Below are 19899 nucleotides of genomic sequence, written 5' to 3'. Positions count from 1 at the left end.
TGTACTGATCACGCCGGTCTCCACGTCCCTCACGCCTCGGGGGCGATCTTTGGCTATGGGCCTACTGGACTGTATTTGCAGTGACGGATCTGCTGTGAATCCTATTCCGCGACTGTGATACAGCTGAATTTTGATCTCCTGCTGCCCGGAGTAATGCTCTGATCTGTAACAAGCCTCTGCCAGCCTCTGACTGGGAAGGCTGAATCGACTCTGCTATACGGGCTGCAGCTGCTAAATTCTGAATCGGAGTTTGATATACCTGAGTCGGTGGTGGAAAGAGTTGACGTCAACTGGATTCTGGAACCCGTTGCCGCGCACGCTCGTCGAGTGCTCGCTGAAGGTTCTCCAGTCAAGTGAGCTCAGCCAAGTTGGCCAAGCGCGTGTCCTCTAAGGCACGAGCCTCGGGGGTTTCTCCAACGATAGGAGTGTGCAGCGCATCCATGTTCCGGCGGCGAAGTTCTTCCCTCTGCAGCGAAGTGAGGGGCTCGGGGAGATACTCTTCGTGGGCATGCGACGGATCGCCTCCGCCGTCGCCTCCGTCGGTGCGGGGTAAGCCAGGAGGACTGCGTGGTCCATCGACCATCAGAACCTTCACCGCTGGATCACTGCTGTCCCACTCGGATGTAGTCTCTGTGGAGCCAGTCGACAGGTCGAACAGGCCGTAGAGAGATTCGTCGGGCTCGATCGCCGCGACTTGGGGGGTGGCCGACTGGCGAGCCACCACGTGCTTCACCCACCGCTGAAGCCTCGATCGACCGGAATGCTTGCGCCAGCGGGAAACAGGGAGGGAGGACGACACAGGGACCGACCGATACTGGGTCGACGGTTGCCGCAGGAGGACGCCGCGTACGCACGCACGAAAGTGCGTCGCCCCGCGGACAGGGAGCGCGTCGATGTCGAATGGAGCCTCCTGAAGCCAAGCGGAGTCGTCGGCGATGAACGTGAGCGCGCCGAGACGGATCTCGCGGCCCTCAACCAAAACTCCGCCCGAAACCATGATGAAGGAGATCGAAAAAATCGCAACTTCTCCAATAAGTCGCTAAGACACCTGCCCCAAGGTGGGCGCGAACTGTCGTGGTTCTAAGTCTGACAGTAGTGTAGGGGGTAGGAATGGAGAGGCAAGATCCTAGCTATGGAGTAGTTGTATACACAAGAGATTTACGAGTTCAGACCCTTCTCGGAGGAAGTAACAGCCCTACGTCTCGGAGCCTGGAGGCGGTCGACTGAATTATGGGTATATGAGTTACAGGGGTGCGAACCCTTTACACTGAGGAGGGGGTGTCTTATATAGAGTTCGCCAGACCCCTCCGGCCCTCAGTTATGTAGGGTTTAAGGTACATTAAGATCGGACGTTACTGGCAACGCCATAAATAAAGTGCTAGGATGACCATAAAGGCTACTCAATGACCGGCCGATTGTGTGCAGAGCGACTTTAGATCTTGTCGTGGAATAGTCACGTCAGATGTCCTCGTGAAAGGACTTAGTTGTGAAGCCATCGCAACTAGGAAGCTTGAAGGGGTTAAATCGGGACAAATGACACGAGAGGGTTTATACTAGTTCGGCCCCTTACGGTGAGGTAAGGCCTACGTCTAGTTGGGTTGGTATTGATGTTTCGATGACCAGGGAGCGAGACACGCTATGCCTGGTTCTCGACGAGTTGTTTCTTACCCTAAGCCGCCAGCGGGTCGTCCCCTTATATACACGGGTGGACGCCCTGCGGCTTACAGAGTCCCGGCCGGCTCATAAACAATGTCCGGCTCGGTGACTAGTTAAGTCTACCTTATGATACAAGTAATATCCTTACAGCGGTTTACTACAACTGGCCTTAAGTCGCCAGCGGGCCTTAAGCCCATCTTGAACCGCTATCTTCATGCTTGGCCTTGGGCTTCTCTCTGATGAGTCTCTTCGCATAACCCGGCCCCTCCTGGGCGGCTTACACAAATAGTTATATCCCCAACAGATCTCCTGGCTGTCGAGTGGTTTGCTTCATGGTCGAGTGTCTTCGAGTCCGTCGGGTGGAACACTTCTGAGTCGATTGAAAGGTGGTTTCTTCTAGAGATGTCCTTGAAGAGGGTAGTTTGGACAGGTTCATGACCCTACCCTAGGTACATAGCTTCATCAATGTCCGCGAGTGTTTGAGGGCCGGAATTACCGAGTCTGGCTGTAGATGCTCTTACACATGCACGTGCAAAATTTTCAACGCCAATTGGCAAGCCCGCGCATCGTTCTTGAAGACTATGTAGGAGTATCCGAAATGGCAGTGTACTTGGTCCGCGACCTGTTCCGGTCGATGCTGACAAACTTCAATGTATAAATCAGTTTAATTACCTAGTCCAAGATTCTCGTATCACTTCCGAAAGAGAGTTCGTTTTTTTTCACAGCAAAGCCAAACGAAAGTTCGTCCTTATGACCGCACACCAGAAGACGATTTCTTCATGGATACATTTTTTTTTGTTGCGGGACTCTTCATGGATACATTAATTAGCAGTTTCAATCAAGTAGATAAATTAACTTGGACCGAGATTGGGTGACGACTGGGTCATCTAGTCATGGAGCCATTGTTAATTTTGTACACCAGTTTCAAGTACATCTATCAAAGTGCTTGATAGATCGTGCAGCTAGCTTTCATATATATTAAGGTGGCACCGTACACAGACATACAAATTCTTACCATAGCAAGCTGCTCCTGCTCCGCGACCAGCCATGGAGATGTCGCCTCTCCTGAAGCTCGTCTCAATATCTCTACTACTAATACCCTGGTTTCCTCATACTATGGCAGTGACATCCCTCCTGGAAGAGCAAGCAGAGGCCCTCCTTGCCTGGAAAGCCACACTCCAAAGCCATCCAACCCAACTACAATCCTGGGGAAGTGCAAACAACACTGCACGGCCATGCAGCTGGCATGGCATCAGGTGCAGCAAGCATCGAGCAAGGCGCCGGGAGGTGATCACCGAGATCTCTCTACCCGGGTTGGGGCTCGGAGGGGAGCTGGACAACCTCAACTTCACTGTGCTGCATACTCTCATGAGCATCCAACTCTCCAACAATAAGATAAGGGGCTCCTTTCCACCTGCTTTAGCATCATCCTTACCAAAGCTGAGACACCTAATGCTCCAAGAGAATGAGCTTTCCGGTGAAATACCAAGCCAAATAAAACTACTAGAGAGCCTGGTTGTGTTAGATTTCTCAGCCAACCACTTGTCTGGTCTCATCCCCACAGAACTAGGCTACCTAAAGAAGCTGGCTAGGTTAGATTTTTCCAACAACAGTCTCACTGGTCCTATTCCAAGAAATCTAGGGAAATCTACTAGTATCACAATCTTGTACCTTGGTGGTAATCAGTTATCCGGATACATCCCTCAAGAACTAGGTTACCTGCTGCATTTAAATCAGCTGTCTCTTCAGAAAAACAAGTTAATTGGTTCCATCCCCAATTTCTTTGGGAGATTGATTAGCCTCAAAGGCTTGTACCTATGGGGTAACCAACTTTCCGGACGTATTCCTCAAGAACTTGGTTTCCTAGTAAATTTAGAAGAGTTGGATCTTAGCAGCAACCAACTCACGGGTTCCATCCCCGGTACATTTGGAAGTTTGTCAAAGCTCACTATGTTGCACCTTTTTGGTAATAAATTATCCGGATATCTTCCTCGAGAACTAGGCAACCTGTCAAATCTTGAATATTTGGAACTTAACAACAACCAACTCATGGGTTTCATCCCCCATATCTTTGTAAATTTGACAAAGCTCTCTATCTTGCGCCTTGATGCGAACCACTTCTATGGACATCTTCCTCGAGAACTAGGTTACATGGTGGATCTTGATAACTTGGATCTAAGCGAGAACAAACTCATTGGTTCCATCCCCAATACCTTTGGAAGTTTAACTAAGCTCACTCGCTTGTACCTATGGGGTAACCAACTTTCCAGAAGTATTCCTCAAGAACTTGGTTTCCTAGTAAATTTAGAAGAGTTGGATCTTAGCAGCAACCAACTCACGGGTTCCATCCCCAGTACATTTGGAAGTTTGTCAAAGCTCACTATGTTGCACCTTTTTGGTAATGAATTATTTGGATATCTTCCTCAAGAACTAGGGAACCTGTCAAATCTTGAATATTTGGAACTTAACAACAACCAACTCATGGGTTTCATCCCCCATATCTTTGTAAATTTGACAAAGCTCTCTATCTTGCGCCTTGATGCTAACCACTTCTATGGATATCTTCCTCAAGAACTAGGTTACATGGTGATTCTTGATAACTTGGATCTAAGCGACAACAAACTCATTGGTTCCATCCCCAATACCTTTGGAAGTTTAACTAAGCTCACTCGGTTGTACCTTGATGCTAATCAGTTAACCAGACATATTCCTCGAGAACTAGGTTACCTGGTGGATTTACAAGAACTGACTCTTAGCAATAACAAGCTCACTGGTTCCATCCCTGATGTCATTGGAAAGTTGACTAAGCTAAGAAAATTGCGTCTCGGTGATAATAATTTCTCCGGACATATTCCTCAAGAAATCGGTACCTTTATGAATCTTGTGGTCTTGCAACTTGGTGCAAACAATTTCTCTGGTCCCTTGCCACCCGAGTTGTGTGTTGGAGGCCTTCTCCAGAATTTAACTGCATTTGATAACAATCTGAATGGACAATTGCCATCAAGTTTGGGAAACTGCAAAAGCCTAGTCCGAGTTCGTCTTGAAAGGAATCAAATAGAAGGTGATATCTCTGAGTTGGGAGTTCATCCTAATCTTGTTTATATGGACATGAGTTCAAATAAACTATTTGGCCAATTGTCTTATAACTGGGGAGTTTGTCATAATCTTACCAAGCTATGCATATCAAACAACAACATCACAGGGAAAATACCTGCAAGTATGGGGAGGCTATCTCAGCTAAATGTACTTGATCTCTCCTCAAACAGTCTCGAAGGAGAGCTTCCTAGAGAACTAGGCAATTTAAAACAATTATTCCAGCTGCACCTTGCAGATAATTTGTTCCATGGAAGCATACCACAAGAATTTGGAGCATTGTCCAGTCTAGAGTTGTTGGATTTATCATCAAATAACCTTAGTGGTTTGGTACAAGGATCAATTGAGAATTGTTTGAAGCTCCGCTCATTGAATTTGAGTCACAATAATTTTAAAGGAAACATCCCTGTAGTGCTTGGGGTGTTGAACAACTTACATGACATGTTGGATTTAAGTGATAATTCATTTACTGGGAAAATACCTAGCCAACTTAGTGGTCTGATAATGCTGGATAATTTGAATCTTTCACACAATGAACTTTATGGTGTAATCCCATCATCATTTCAGAGTATGAAAATCTTGACATCCATTGATTTATCTTACAATGAATTGGAAGGACCAGTCCCAGAGAGTAAGCTCTTCAAAGAAGCTCCAGTTCAGTGGTTCATCCATAATAAGATGCTATGTGGCATAGTGAAAGGATTGCCTCCTTGCAATAACACAACGTGGAGTGGAGGGAAAAGGAAACGATACAAAACACTTGTACTAGCCATGGTTACTGCTCTAGTATCTCTTATTCTTGTTGTGGCGACGTTGATGTTCACCAATGCAAGGAAGAAATCCATGAAAATTAAAGAGGATATAGTAACACCCAAAAAAGTATTCTCTATTTGGAATTTTGATGGGGGGGGGGGGGATGTCTTCAAACAGATAGTTGAAGCAACCAATGATTTTAGTGAAACACATTGTATAGGAACTGGGGGATATGGATCTGTCTATAAAGCCAAACTTGCAACATCTGAAATATTTGCAGTGAAGAAGATACACATGATTGAAGATGACTATTGTGTGAACGAGTTGGTATTCAATAGTGAAATCGAGGCATTGGTGCAGACTCGGCATAGAAACATCGTAAAACTATTTGGATATTGTTCCTCTAGCCAAGGCAAATATCTTATCTATGAATACATGGAGAGGGGAAACTTGGCAGAAACACTAAGGGACAATGAAAGGGCAATTGAATTGGACTGGAGAAGGCGGATAAATATTGCACTGGATGTTGTTCATGCTTTGGCATACATGCATCATGATTGTTCATTACCAATAGTCCACAGAGATATAACAAGCAACAACATTTTACTTGATCTGGAATTTAGGGCTTGCATCTCCGACTTCGGTATGGCTAAAATTCTCAATATTGATGGTCAAAATCTCACAAGTCTTGTTGGGACGAAAGGCTATATTGCCCCAGGTAAAGAAAATAAAACCTCATCAAATACTTTTATAGTTTTGACACTACATATGCACATACATGTAAAATTTGATGTCAATGAAACTTGAATTGTTTAGTTGCAACACATACACTAATTAATTGGTATTAATTGCAGAGCTATCATATACAGAGAATGTGACGGAGAAATGTGATGTATACAGCTTCGGCGTTCTTGTTCTAGAGCTATTTATGGGATACCATCCAGGAGATTTTCTCTTTTCTCTCTTGTCGTCCACCAAAAATAATGACGTGTGCTTGCAAGATGTGCTAGACTCAAGGCTCATTGTCCCTAATGCTGAAACTGCTAGGGAAATATACTACATCCTCAGTGTTGCAGCTCGGTGTCTGGAGCCTATTCCATCAAGCAGACAAACAGCACGACGTGTTCGTGACGAGCTATCTGTGATTAAAGTATGTGAAGATCATGTTGATTATATGCATACTGGCCTCAGCATTCCTGCAAAACAGTGCCTATGATTATGGGCGATGAACTCACGTCTTGTAGTTTCTTGTTTGCTACCTATGTACTTTCTCAAAAAGTGTCATTTCCTCGGTAACTAGCACGACAAAGGAATTCTAATGGTATGTATGGAACTAGCAAACCTGTACTAATGTAAGAATCATACCATTATAAACCAGTTTGATTTGATTTTAACATTGTACGATGTAGCAATTACGTATAAATTGACCACGACCACTAGTTCATTAGCCTCGATGCATTAGTTATGTCCTTATAATGGGGCTTCGAAAGAAGCACCAGTTCTTGCCCGACGCCTGGACACGTTTATATAGTGGGTGGATGCGGGGAGCCAGCCGGAGAGGTGTTTAATGCTTGTCGCCATAGGAACGAACGTGTGGCACTCGGGGCGCCAGAGTAGGTTCCTCGGCGCACGTGCCAGTTTAATGGAGGTAGGCTAGCAAACGAATGTCTGCGCAGCGGGCGGTGCTCTCTGCCGTTGAGACGCTTCAATGTTGGTTCCAGTGAGCGGCGTCCGCTCTGAGCCAGTATGAATGCGGACAGCTGGCTTCGGGTGGGAATAGGGGCGGACCCAAAACAAAAATGTCTCGGTGTCCGCATATACACTATACTAGCCACATGTACACTATGCAAGGGATGGATAACAAGCAATGATATACATAAAATTAATACACTGAATTTTGAAATATTTGGTAGTAATATTTTCTAGCAAAATTGATTTCTTCTAGAGCTTGAGATGAACCCACTGTAATAGTGTCTAAATGTTGTTCATATGTGGAGGCATTGTTTCTTTGTGCGATGGATCGTCATCTGGTTCATGTGCCGGAGATGTGGCATCAGGAGGTTCACGTGATGGACCAGCATTATAATCTTGTGTCGATGCCTTCATCTTTTGAAGAAACCTTTCCATAAATTCCCCTGTAATTCGCCGGCAAATATGTAATCGTAAGCGCACAACGAGTTACATTATCTATTTTTAAATATGCAAGAAATATGAAACAATAAGTACAGCATATTGATTAAACTACTAGACAATTTTTCATGGACGTCGATAACTGTCACACGTGTAGCAGGAAAGAAGACGCACCACACGTCTCTAATACAAATAGATTGCCACGTCATCGCATGCATGCATGCGAGAATCTTTTCGGATTTTCAGTTTTTAAAATGTTTTACCTCTTAAATGAAAAATCTGAATGAAGATCTGTTTTCACCATTAAATCCCTCGTGACGAGATCTTCAAAACTAGATCTCATATCGATATATTTCGGCGAATTTTTTTTTATTAAAAGTTGACATGTCTATTGCACATGAATTGCCATGATATTGACACTGAAGTTGCCATGATATGTTTCAACTATTTTTTTTACATTTAAAAGTAAATTTTAACATATTATAAAATGAAGAATGAAGAAACTAGACTTGTCATGCACCATAAACTAAAATTGCCATGGTACATGCACTTAAAATTGCCATGGTTCAATAAAAAAATATTTTTATGGTCAAAGTACTGGAATTGTCATCATCAAAAAACTAAAATTTTCATGATCTACAAACTAAAATTGCCACATGGCAACTTTAGTTTAAGCACTATGACAACTATAGTCTAAACATCATGGCAATTTCTGGGCAAAAAAAATCGTCGAAACATATCAACATGGAGTCTAGTTTTAAAGATCTCGTTGAGACGGATTTAATGGTGAAAAAGGATTTTTAATTCGCTTTTTAATTTAGGAGATAAAACATTTTTAAGCCGAAATCCGAAAAGATTTCTGCTGATGTCATCTATTCATACGTGGCAAAATGAGTAGTGATGGAGGCGTATGGGCGATATGCAAACGCCCACACGTGTGGGCATTAGTTTTCCCCTTTTTCATATTGTCGTCGCGCGGTCAACAAATAATCCAGAGATATGAATCAGTTGAAGACATTATCAAATCACAGCAATCCAATTCCCAATCGTAATATATACCAAACCCTAACCATACAATTTAGACATAAGAAAATAGACAAAACTAAGGTTAGTTGCGTACTTGAGCGAGATTGACGGCAGCACTAAATCTGAAGATCCGACGGCTAAAAACGCTAATGCTCTCAGATGACTGGAAAAGTGCTTAGTTTTAATGTCTCTAAATTTGCAGTCGGCAATAGGTAAGGGCCGGAGTGCGCAGCCGACTCTGGCTTCCAGAGCACTGAAGCAGGCGACGGCGGACACCCTCACATCGTATCGCTGCGGGCAAATGAACATACGAATAGATAGACGCATGTACGTACAGAGATGAGAGATCGATCCAATCCATCTATAGCTAAGAGCATATCTAGTAGACCCCGCAAAACCCCGACCTGTAAAATAACCGTCAAAATACGACTCGCCTTGCAAAATCCCGCCCGAACAGACCCGGCAAACGCGATCGGCCCATAAAATTTTTTGAGGGACGCGGCAAGAACGAGACCCCAACCCGCGAATACGAGGGTTCCCCCGGCCCATCGGTACCCTGCATATAGGGCGGAGCGGTTGGTGGGAGGACATTTTAGCTCGCGCTTTTCCCCACCTACTACCTCCCCTCTCCCCCTAGCCCCGCCGCCCACGATTCCGGCCAAAGTAGCAGGCGGGATCACGCCGAAAGGCCGCCACATGCACGAGGTTGCCCTCCGTTCCCCGTAGCCTACCCCCCCCCCCCCCCCCCCCCCCCTCGCCGCGTTGGTGGGCCGGAAAGTTGCAGATCTGGCGGCCGGATCCTTGTTTGTGTACTTTGCCGTATGCTCTCGCATACGCACCATTTAGCTGCTAGATTCATGGTATCTTGCGGAGTCCGGACTGAGTAGATGGCGTTGATGCCCGTTGGCGCAGCTGGCCAGAGCCCGGCCTCGTCAACGACGGCGGCGGCGGAGGTGGCAATGGCCAATGACGCCGGGAAGCTCCATCTCCTCGATGTGGACTTCGTGCAGGGGCGCGTCCTGGCCGAGATCCTCGCCCAGAACGCCGGCACGGAGTACCTCAGGAGTTGCGGCGGCCCAGCCGACGGCGCCACCTTTCGGGCCATGGTGCCGGTGGTGTCATACGACGCTCTGAAGCCCTACATCCAGCGCGTCGCCAACGGAGACAGGTCGCCCGTCCTGTCGGGGCACCCCGTCTCCGACTACTTCACCAGCTCCGGCACCTGGGGCGGCGAGCCCAAGCTGGTTCCGAACATCGAGGGCGAGAGCCGGCGACGCCAGCTTCTCGGCGGCCTACTTGCGGCAGTCATAAACTTGTAAGTCCACTAGCTAGATTTTCGTGCGAAGCACCCAGACTCAGAGTGACTGGTTAATGGCGTTTGGTACGTGCAGGCACTTCCCCCGGGTTGACAAGCGGAAGGGGCTCTACTTTTTCTTCGTGAAGCCAGAGACGAAGACGCCCGGCTGGCTGACGGTGTGGCCAGCCCTAACCAGCATTTACAGGAGCGAGAGCGCTTCAAGAACGCCTTCCAGAGCTACCACACGAGCCCGAGGGCGGCCGTGCTCTGCCCGGACGCGTTCCAGAGCATGTACGCGCAGATGGTGTGCGGCCTGTGCCGGCGCCACGACGTGCTCCGCATGGGTGCCGTGTTCGCGCCCAGTCTGCTGCGCGCCATCCGCTTCCTCCAGCTCAACTGGGAGCAGCTCACCACCGACGTCGAGGCCGGCGAGTCCATGCGCGAGGCGGTCGCTGGCGTACTCTGCCAGCCGGACCCCGAGCTCGCCCAGTTCGTCCGGGACCCGTGCTGCGAGGGCGAATGTGCCGGCATCATCACGCGCATCTGGCGGAGAACCAAGTACATCGACATCATCGTCACCGGCGCGATGGCGCTGTACGTCCCTGCGCTGGAGTACTACACCTCGTACGCGTCCTCCAAGTGCTACTTCGGCATCAACCTCCGCCCGCTGTGCGGCCTGTCCGAGGTGTCCTACACCATCATGCCCACCACGGCCTACTTCGAGTTCCTCCCCGTCCACGGGACGGCCGCGAGCGAGGCTGACGCGGGCCAGCTCGTGGAGCCGGGGCATGAGTACGAGCTGGTGATCACCACGTACGCCGGGCTGAACCGGTACCGCGTTGGCGACGTGCTCCAGGTGTCGGGCTTGTTGGGACAAACCCAGTTAGCTCTCTCTCTCACTCGCTCGAACGAAGGTGGAAGAAGGAGAACACTATTTTTTCGGCGCACAAATGCCACGCGGCACGAATGACGATATTTTCTTCGAGTTCAAACTCGGGTCGGCAACATACCGCTGGTTCGGCTCGTACCAGCACACTCGTTATTTACTTCCTAACATACCCCCTTAAACCACAACCTCGTTTTCCGTCGCCGGAGTTGTTGCAGCTGTTAGGTTTAATCTTGATTCATGTATCAGTGTATTTAGTTTTACTATGTGCATGTAGTTTAGAGGGTCTAGGAAGTGTGCGTAGGCCAATGGTGCTTCGGTTGTGCACGCGAAAGAGGTGAGATGCTGGGCTGCTGTGCGATGCGGCGAGCATGGCGAGATGCCGAAGATGCCGTGTGATACGGCGACGCCGTGAGAAGCGGCGAGACGTGTCGGAGGCCGAAGCGTGACTGGCTGCGGTACAAGCCGGGTGATCCGGTGAGGTCTTGTCCATTGTGTTGATATCCATGCATGCATGGGTTAAGTCTTGTGGCCGTTGAGAAGGCGGCTGGACTTGGCCGTGCAAGTAGGCTACATGAGAGTTTGTTAGTTATATGAAGTGCACGTTGGAGGCCAAGTCATGGCTCGTAGAGAGATTCTAGGAGGAGGCTGGGTTGGTTCTGTTACTGCATGGAGTTAGTGGTTAATGCATGCAGTTAGTGGATAGAAATAGTGGCGTGTGTTGCATGGCACGATCGCCCAATCCTTGTGTATAAATAGTTCCATCGAGTAATGAGAGAAGGAGGCCGTAAGGGCTGCAGCCACAATGTAGTGTTTGTTTTCAGCAAGGAGAGAGCCTCTTGGCAAACCTAGCAGTTGGTTTCTCCCTTGGTGCATGTGTGCGTGCGTGTGTGTTCTCATGTGTTCTTGAGAGAGACAAAGAGAGAGGATAGAGTTGTGGAGCTCCAAGGAAGAAGGGCGGCGCAGCGAGAGGCGGCGCCAACAACAGCTCCAGTCGCTGTCATAGTCACGGCCGCGGACTTGACCTCGCGCACTGACGCCGGTCGCCATCGCAACGGACTCGACCTGGCGCGCTAATGCCGGTCACCACCGTGCCTGCTTCTTCGTCTCCAGCGACATACGCCGAGCTCCTTTTCCACCGGCAACACACGCCTGGCGTTCTGGCCGTGTCTACCGTAATCACCGTTGTGTGCTAGGGCTAGCTGCGCCAACAATTTGAGCGCCCGAAATATTTATGTGTTCTTCCTTTTCCTCTCTCGTCCGTGTCTACGGTGATCACCGTCGTGTGCAAGGGCTAGCTGCGCCAACAGGGCTTCCGCAAACGCGGCACCGCAGTTCCGGTTCGTCCGCCACGAGAACGTGCTGCTCTCCGTCAAGACGGACAAGATCGACGAGGCCGAGCTGCAGCCCGCCGTGGACCGGGCGCATCCCGGGGCACTACGTCATCTACTGGGAGCTGCTGAAGACGGGCGGGGGCGCGGCGGCGGTGGACTACAAGGAGACCCTCGACGGGTGCTGCCTGGAGATGGAGGAGGTCCTCAACGCGGTGTACAGACGGAGTCGGGTGGTGGACGGGTCGATCGGGCCGCTCGAGATCCGGGTCGTCTGGCCAGCACCTTCGGGGAGCTCATGGACGACGCCGTCTCCCGGGGCGCGTCCATCAACCAGTACAAGGCGCCCCGCTGCGTCAAGCTCGAGCACACCATCGAGCTGCTTGACTCGCGCGTCGTGGCCGCCCACTTCAGCCCTGCCCTGCCGCATTGGACCCCGACCCGACGCTTGCGACTAGAAGGAATCAGCTATCGTCGATTCATTACAAAGTTTCAACTCCTTCAAAAGAATAGGGATCGGCTATATGTAAGCTCTCTCAAATTATTTTGAATAAGTCAATTCATTGGACCATTAGATTAACGAATATGATAAGTGACCACAAATCGAACGTTTTCTATGATGATTCCAGTGACGTAAGAATGACAAGTTAGTTGACACACACGGTAATTTTCTGTCAAAACATAAACTGAATCGCAAAATTGCCATGCTTACTCAAGTTGCCATCCTCGCGTCACTAAACTTGTCGTTGGAAAAGTTTAATTTGTCATATTCTTGGGCATTATCAGATTCCTAGATTAAATATCAAATGGCCATTGTTCTTTCTTTCTCCTCCAATTTTCTTCCTTCTTCTTCCGTTTATTCTTCCACAAAATCGATTTACCCAAATTATAAATTCAGTGAACTTACATGGAGCTATCGTGAACTTAGCATTGGGTGATTTTTATTTTTGGGAGTTGCTTCTGTGTACTATTCACCATGTTATCAAAATAGAGCAATCGCGGAGAATGTTGTGTCTAAAGTATCTACAGTCGGATCTTGCATTTTCTCCTAAATGTCCGGCTGACAACCTGGACATGCCCGAGACCAAAAGAAAGCCACCCAACCAGAGCCCTCAAAGCCATTCCAAACGGCCAGGATGTCCGGCACGCCTCAAACACAACTCATATGTAGGGAGGACTTGGGACTGCCGAGACACGCCCGGGCCCCTCCGCCATGTCGGACCGGCCTACCCCGACCCCATTAATTAATATCCCCTACCTAATTGCACCCTAGATTAAACCCTAGCCTTTTGCTACTTCAGTCCACTTTCAGTCGGCTCCGCCGAGCTCCTCTTATTTGATCTCTAGCCACTTTCGGCATGGTGGGCAGTGGATCTGAGTCTGACTCTTCCGGATCACTAGACTGGGACCTCATCCTCTTGCTCGAACGAGGAGGAGATAGACGTCCGGCTAGCTCTCCGCTGGTCCCAGGAGGACACCCAAGCTCCGGCTGGCTCTCCACTTCAATCCATTGCCGGAAGCTCATGGAAAATTAGGTCCATGTTGAGGAACGTAGTAATTTCAAAAAATTTCCTACGCACACGCAAGATCATGGTGATGGCATAGCAACGAGAGGGGAGAGTGGTGTCCACGTACCCTTGTAGACCGTAAGCGGAAGCGTTAGCACAACGCGGTTGATGTAGTCGTACGTCTTCACGATCCGACCGATCCAAGCACCGAACGTACGGCACCTCCGAGTTCAGCACACGTTCAGCTCGATGACGATCCCCGGGCTCCGATCCAGCAAAGCTTCGGGGATGAGTTCCGTCAGCACGACGGCGTGGTGATGATGATGATGTTCTACCGGCGCAGGGCTTCGCCTAAACTCCGCGACGATATGACCGAGGTGGAATATGGTGGAGGGAGGCACCGCACACGGCTAAGAAACAATCCGTAGATCAAGTTGTGTGTCTATGGGGTGCCCCCTGCCCCCGTATATAAAGGAGGGAGGGGGGAGGCCGGCCGGCCCTTGTTGGGCGCGCCAGGAGGAGGAGTCCTCCTCCTAGTAGGAGTAGGACTCCTCCTTTCCTACTCCTACTAGGAGGGGAAGGAAGGGGGAGAGGAGGGGAGGAAAGAGGGGGGCGCCGCCCCCCCTCCTAGTCCAATTCGGACCAGAGGGAGAGGGGGCCGCGCGGCCCTTCCTGCCGCCCCTCTCTCTTCCCACCAAGGCCCATGTGGCCCATTAACTCTCCGGGAGGGGTTCCGGTAACCCTCCGGCACTCCGGTTTTCTCCGAAATCACCCGGAACACTTCCGGTGTCCGAATATAGTCGTCCAATATATCAATCTTTATGTCTCGACCATTTCGAGACTCCTTGTTACATCCGTGATCACATCCGGGACTTCGAACAAACTTCGGTACATCAAAACTTATAAACTCATAATAAAACTGTCATCGTAACGTTAAGCGTGCGGACCCTATGGGTTCGAGAACTATGTAGACATGACCTAGAACTATTCTCGGTCAATAACCAATAGCGGAACCTGGATGCCCATATTGGTTCCTACATATTCTACGAAGATCTTTATCGGTCAAACCGCATAACAACATACGTTGTTCCCTTTGTCATCGGTATGTTACTTGCCCGAGATTTGATCGTCGGTATCCAGTACCTAGTTCAATCTCTTTACCGACAAGTCTCTTTACTCATTCTGTAACACATCATCTTATAACTAACTCATTAGTTACAATGCTTGCAAGGCTTAGGTGATGAGTATTACCGAGAGGGCCCAGAGATACCTCTCCGACAATCGGAGTGACAAAACCTAATCTCGAATTATGCCAACCCAACATGTACCTTCGGAAACACCTCTAGAGCACCTTTATAATCACCCAGTTATGTTGTGACGTTTGGTAGCACACAAAGTGTTCTTCCGGTAAACGGGAGTTGCACAATCTCATAGTTGCAGGAACTTTGTATAAGTCATGAAGAAAGCAATAGCAACATACTAAACGATCAAGTGCTAGGCTAACGGAATGGGTCATGTCAATCACATCATTCTCCTAATGATGTGATCCCATTAATCAAATGACAACACATGTCTATAGTTAGGAAACATAACCATCTTTGATTAATGAGCTAGTCAAGTAGAGGCATACTAGTGACTTTATGTTTGTCTATGTATTCACACGTGTATCATGTTTCCGTTTAATACAATTCTAGCATGAATAATAAACATTTATCATGATATGAGGAAATAAATAATAACTTTATTATTGCCTCTAGGGCATATTTTCTTTAGTCTCCCACTTGCACTAGAGTCAATAATCTAGATTACATAGTAATGATTCTAACACCCATGGAGTCTTGGTGTTGATCATGTTTTGCTCGTGAGAGAGGCTTAGTCAACAGGTCTGCAACATTCAGATCCGTATGTATCTTGCAAATCTCTATGTCTCCCACTTGGACTTGGTCCCGAATGGAATTGAAGCGTCTCTTGATGTGCTTGGTCCTCTTGTGAAATCTGGATTCCTTTGCCAAGGCAATTGCACCAGTATTGTCACAGAAGATCTTCATTGGTCCCGATGCACTAGGTATGGCACCTAGATCGGAAATGAACTCCTTCATCCAGACTCCTTCATTTGCTGCTTCCGAAGCAGCTATGTACTCCGCTTCACATGTAGATCCCGCTACGACGCTTTGTTTAGAACTGCACCAACTTACAGCTCCACCGTTTAATAAAAACACGTATCCGGTTTGCGATTTAGAATCGTCCGGATCAGTGTCAAAGCTTGCATCGACGTAACCGTTTACCACTAGCTCTTTGTCACCTCCATATACGAGAAACATATCCTTAGTCCTTTTCAGGTATTTCAGGATGTTCTTGACCGCTGTCCAGTGATCCACTCCTGGATTACTTTGGTACCTTCCTGCCAAGCTTATTGCTAAGCATACGTCAGGTCTAGTACACAGCATTGCATACATGATAGAGCCTATGGCTGAAGCATAGGGAACATTTTTCATTTTCTCTCTATCTTCTGCTGTGGTCGGGAGTTTGACTCAACTTCACACCTTGTAGCACAGGCAAGAATCCTTTCTTTGCCTGATCCATTTTGAACTTTTTCAAAATTTTGTCAAGGTATGTGCTTTGTGAAAGTCCTATTAAGCGTCTTGATCTATCTCTATAGATCTTGATGCCCAATATGTAAGCAGCTTCACCGAGGTCTTTCATTGAAAAACTTTTATTCAAGTATCCTTTTATGCTATCCAGAAATTCTATATCATTTCCAATTAATAATATGTCATTTACATATAAAATTAGAAATGCTACAGAGCTCCCATTCACTTTCTTGTAAATACAGGCTTCTCCAAAAGTCTGTATAAAACCATATGCTTTGATCACACTATCAAAGCGTTTATTCCAACTCCGAGATGCTTGCACCAGTCCATAAATGGAACACTGGAGCTTGCACACTTTGTCAGCATCTTTTGGATCAACAAAACCTTCTGGCTGCATCATATACAACTCTTCTTCTAGAAAACCATTCAAGAATGCAGTCTTGACATCCATTTGCCAAATTTCATAATCATGAAATGCAGCAATAGCTAACATGATTCGGACGGACTTAAGCATCGCTACGGGTGAGAAAGTCTCATCGTAGTCAACCCCTTGAACTTGTCGAAAACCTTTTGCAACAAGTCGAGCTTTATAGACAGTTATATTACCATCAGCGTCAGTCTTCTTCTTAAAGATCCATTTATTCTCAATGGCTTGCCGATCATCGGGCAAGTCAACCAAAGTCCATACTTTGTTTTCATACATGGATCCCATCTTAGATTTCATGGCTTCTAGCCATTTTTGCGGAATCCGGGCTCATCATCGCTTCCTCATAGTTCGTAGGTTCATCATGGTCAAGTAACATGATTTCCAGAATAGGATTACCGTACCACTCTGGTGCGGATCTTACTCTGGTAGACCTACGAGGTTCAGTAGAAACTTGATCTGAAGCTGCATGATCATTATCATTAGCTTCCTTAGTAATTGGTGTAGTTGTCACAGGAACTGGTTCTCGTGATGAACTACTTTCCAATAAGGGAGTAGATACAGTTATCTCATCAAGTTCTACTTTCCTCCCACTCACTTCTTTCGAGAGAAACTCCTTCTCTAGAAAGGATCCATTCTTAGCAACAAATGTCTTGCCTTCGGATCTGTGATAGAAGGTGTACCCAATAGTCTCTTTTGGGTATCCTATGAAGACACATTTCTCCGATTTAGGTTCGAGCTTATCTGGTTGAAGTTTCTTCACATAAGCATCGCAGCCCCAAACTTTAAGAAACGACAACTTTGGTTTCTTGCCAAACCATAGTTCATAAGGCGTCGTTTCAACGGATTTTGATGGTGCCCTATTTAACGTGAATGCGGCCGTCTCTAAAGCATAACCCCAAAACAATAGCGGTAAATCAGTAAGAGACATCATAGATCGCACCATATCAAGTAAAGTACGATTACGACGTTCGGACACACCATTTCGTTGTGGTGTTCCAGGTGGCGTGAGTTGCGAAACTATTCCACATTGTTTCAAGTGTAGGCCAAACTCATAACTCAAATACTCTCCTCCACGATCAGATCGTAGAAACTTTATTTTCTTGTTACGACGATTTTCTACTTCACTCTGAAATTCTTTGAACCTTTCAAATGTTTTAGACTTGTATTTCATCAAGTAGATATCCCATATGTGCTCAAATCATCTGTGAAGGTGAGAAAATAACGATACCCACCGCGAGCCTCAACATTCATTGGGCCACAAACATCAGTATGTATGATTTCCAACAAATCAGTTGCTCGCTCCATAGTTCCGGAGAACGGCGTTTTAGTCATCTTGCCCATAAGGCACGGTTCGCAAGTACCAAGTGATTCATAATCAAGTGATTCCAAGAGTCCATCAGTATGGAGTTTCTTTATGCGCTTTACACCGATATGACCCAAACAGCAGTGCCACAAATAAGTTGCACTATCATTATTAACTCTGCATCTTTTGGTTTCAACACTATGAATATGTGTATCATTACTATCGAGATTTAATAAAAATAGACCACTCTTCAAGGGTGCATGACCATAAAAGATATTACTCATATAAATAGAACAACCATTATTCTCTGATTTAAATGAATAACCGTCTCGCATCAAACAAGATCCAGATATAATGTTCATGCTTAACGCTGGCACCAAATAACAATTATTCAGGTCTAAAACTAATCCCGAAGGTAGATGTAGAGGTAGCGTGCCGACCGCGATCACATCGACTTTGGAACCGTTTCCCACGCGCATCGTCACCTCGTCCTTGGCCAGTGCTCGCTTGTTCCGTAGTCCCTGTTTCGAGTTGCAAATATTAGCAACAGAACCAGTATTAAATACCCAGGTGCTACTACGAGCTCTAGTTAGGTACACATCAATAACATGTATATCACATATACCTTTGTTCACTTTGCCATTCTTCTTATCCGCCAAATACTTGGGGCAGTTTCGCTTCTAGTGACCAGTCTGCTTGCAGTAGAAACACTCAGTTTCAGGCTTAGGTCCAGACTTCGGTTTCTTCTCTTGAGCAGCAACTTTCTTGCTGTTCTTCTTGAAGTTCCCCTTCTTCTTCCCTTTGCCCTTTTTCTTGAAACTAGTGGTCTTGTTGACCATCAACACTTGATGCTCCTTCTTGATTTCTACCTCCGCAGCTTTTAGCATTGCAAAGAGCTCGGGAATAGTCTTGTTCATCCCTTGCATATTATAGTTCATCACAAAGCTCTTGTAGCTTGGTGGCAGTGATTGGAGAATTCTGTCAATGACGCTATCATCCGGAAGATTAACTCCCAGTTGAATCAAGTGATTATTATACCCAGACATTTTGAGTATATGTTCACTGACAGAACTATTCTCCTCCATCTTGCAGCTGTAGAACTTATTGGAGACTTCATATCTCTCAATCCGGGCATTTGCTTGAAATATTAACTTCAACTCCTGGAACATCTCATATGCTCCATGACATTCAAAACATCGTTGAAGACCCGGTTCTAAGCCGTAAAGCATGGCACACTGAACTATAGAGTAGTCATCAGCTTTGCTTTGCCAGACATTCTTAACGTCGTCAGTTGCATCAGCAGCAGGCCTGGCACCCAGCGGTGCTTCCAGGACGTAACTTTTCTGTGCAGCAATGAGGATAATCCTCAGGTTACGGACCCAGTCCGTGTAATTGCTACCATCATCTTTCAACTTTGCTTTCTCAAGGAACGCATTAAAATTCAACGGAACAACAGCACGAGCCATCTATCTACAAACAAACATAGACAAGCAAAATACTATCAGGTACTAAGTTCATGATAAATTTAAGTTCAATTAATCATATTACTTAAGAACTCCCACTTAGACAGACATCTCTCTAGTCATCTAAGTGATCACGTGATCCAAATCAACTAAACCATAACCGATCATCATGTGAGATGGAGTAGTTTTCAATGGTGAACATCACTATGTTGATCATATCTACTATATGATTCACGCTCGACCTTTCGGTCTCCGTGTTCCGAGGCCATATCTGCATATGCTAGGCTCGTCAAGTTTAACCTGAGTATTCTGCGTGTGCAAAACTGGCTTGCACCCGTTGTAGATGGACGTAGAGCTTATCACACCCGATCATCACGTGGTGTCTGGGCATGACGAACTTTGGCAACGGTGCATACTGAGAACACTTCTTGATAA

General features: G+C 46.9%; 1 protein-coding gene and 1 pseudogene across 1 annotated transcript; both read left to right on the top strand.

Moving 5' to 3' along the window:
- The first annotated feature begins 2703 nt into the window (after positions 1-2703).
- Positions 2704-6718, top strand: LOC123040095 (probable leucine-rich repeat receptor-like protein kinase At1g35710). Its single transcript, XM_044463032.1, has 2 exons — positions 2704-6220; positions 6357-6718. Exons 1-2 carry the CDS (start codon positions 2704-2706, stop codon positions 6716-6718), a joined length of 3879 nt encoding a protein of 1292 aa, XP_044318967.1.
- Positions 6719-9545: 2827 nt separating this feature from the next.
- LOC123038818 (indole-3-acetic acid-amido synthetase GH3.8-like) lies at positions 9546-12722 on the top strand (annotated as a pseudogene).
- The last annotated feature ends 7177 nt before the right edge of the window (positions 12723-19899 follow it).

This window comes from Triticum aestivum, chromosome 2B, assembly GCF_018294505.1.
Source record: "Triticum aestivum cultivar Chinese Spring chromosome 2B, IWGSC CS RefSeq v2.1, whole genome shotgun sequence".
Taxonomy (NCBI): Eukaryota; Viridiplantae; Streptophyta; class Magnoliopsida; order Poales; family Poaceae; genus Triticum; species Triticum aestivum.
The sequence above is the reverse complement of the archived record's forward strand: the minus strand, read 5'-3'. Positions and strand labels throughout refer to the sequence as shown.

Excerpts from the sequence above, each read along its gene's own strand:
- LOC123040095 (XM_044463032.1), top strand. The coding sequence starts at position 2,704 with ATGGAGATGTCGCCTCTCCTGAAGCTCGTCTCAATATCTCTACTACTA. Across the intron at positions 6,221-6,356 it reads GAAAGGCTATATTGCCCCAG|AGCTATCATATACAGAGAAT; the intron begins GTAAAGAAAATA and ends TATTAATTGCAG.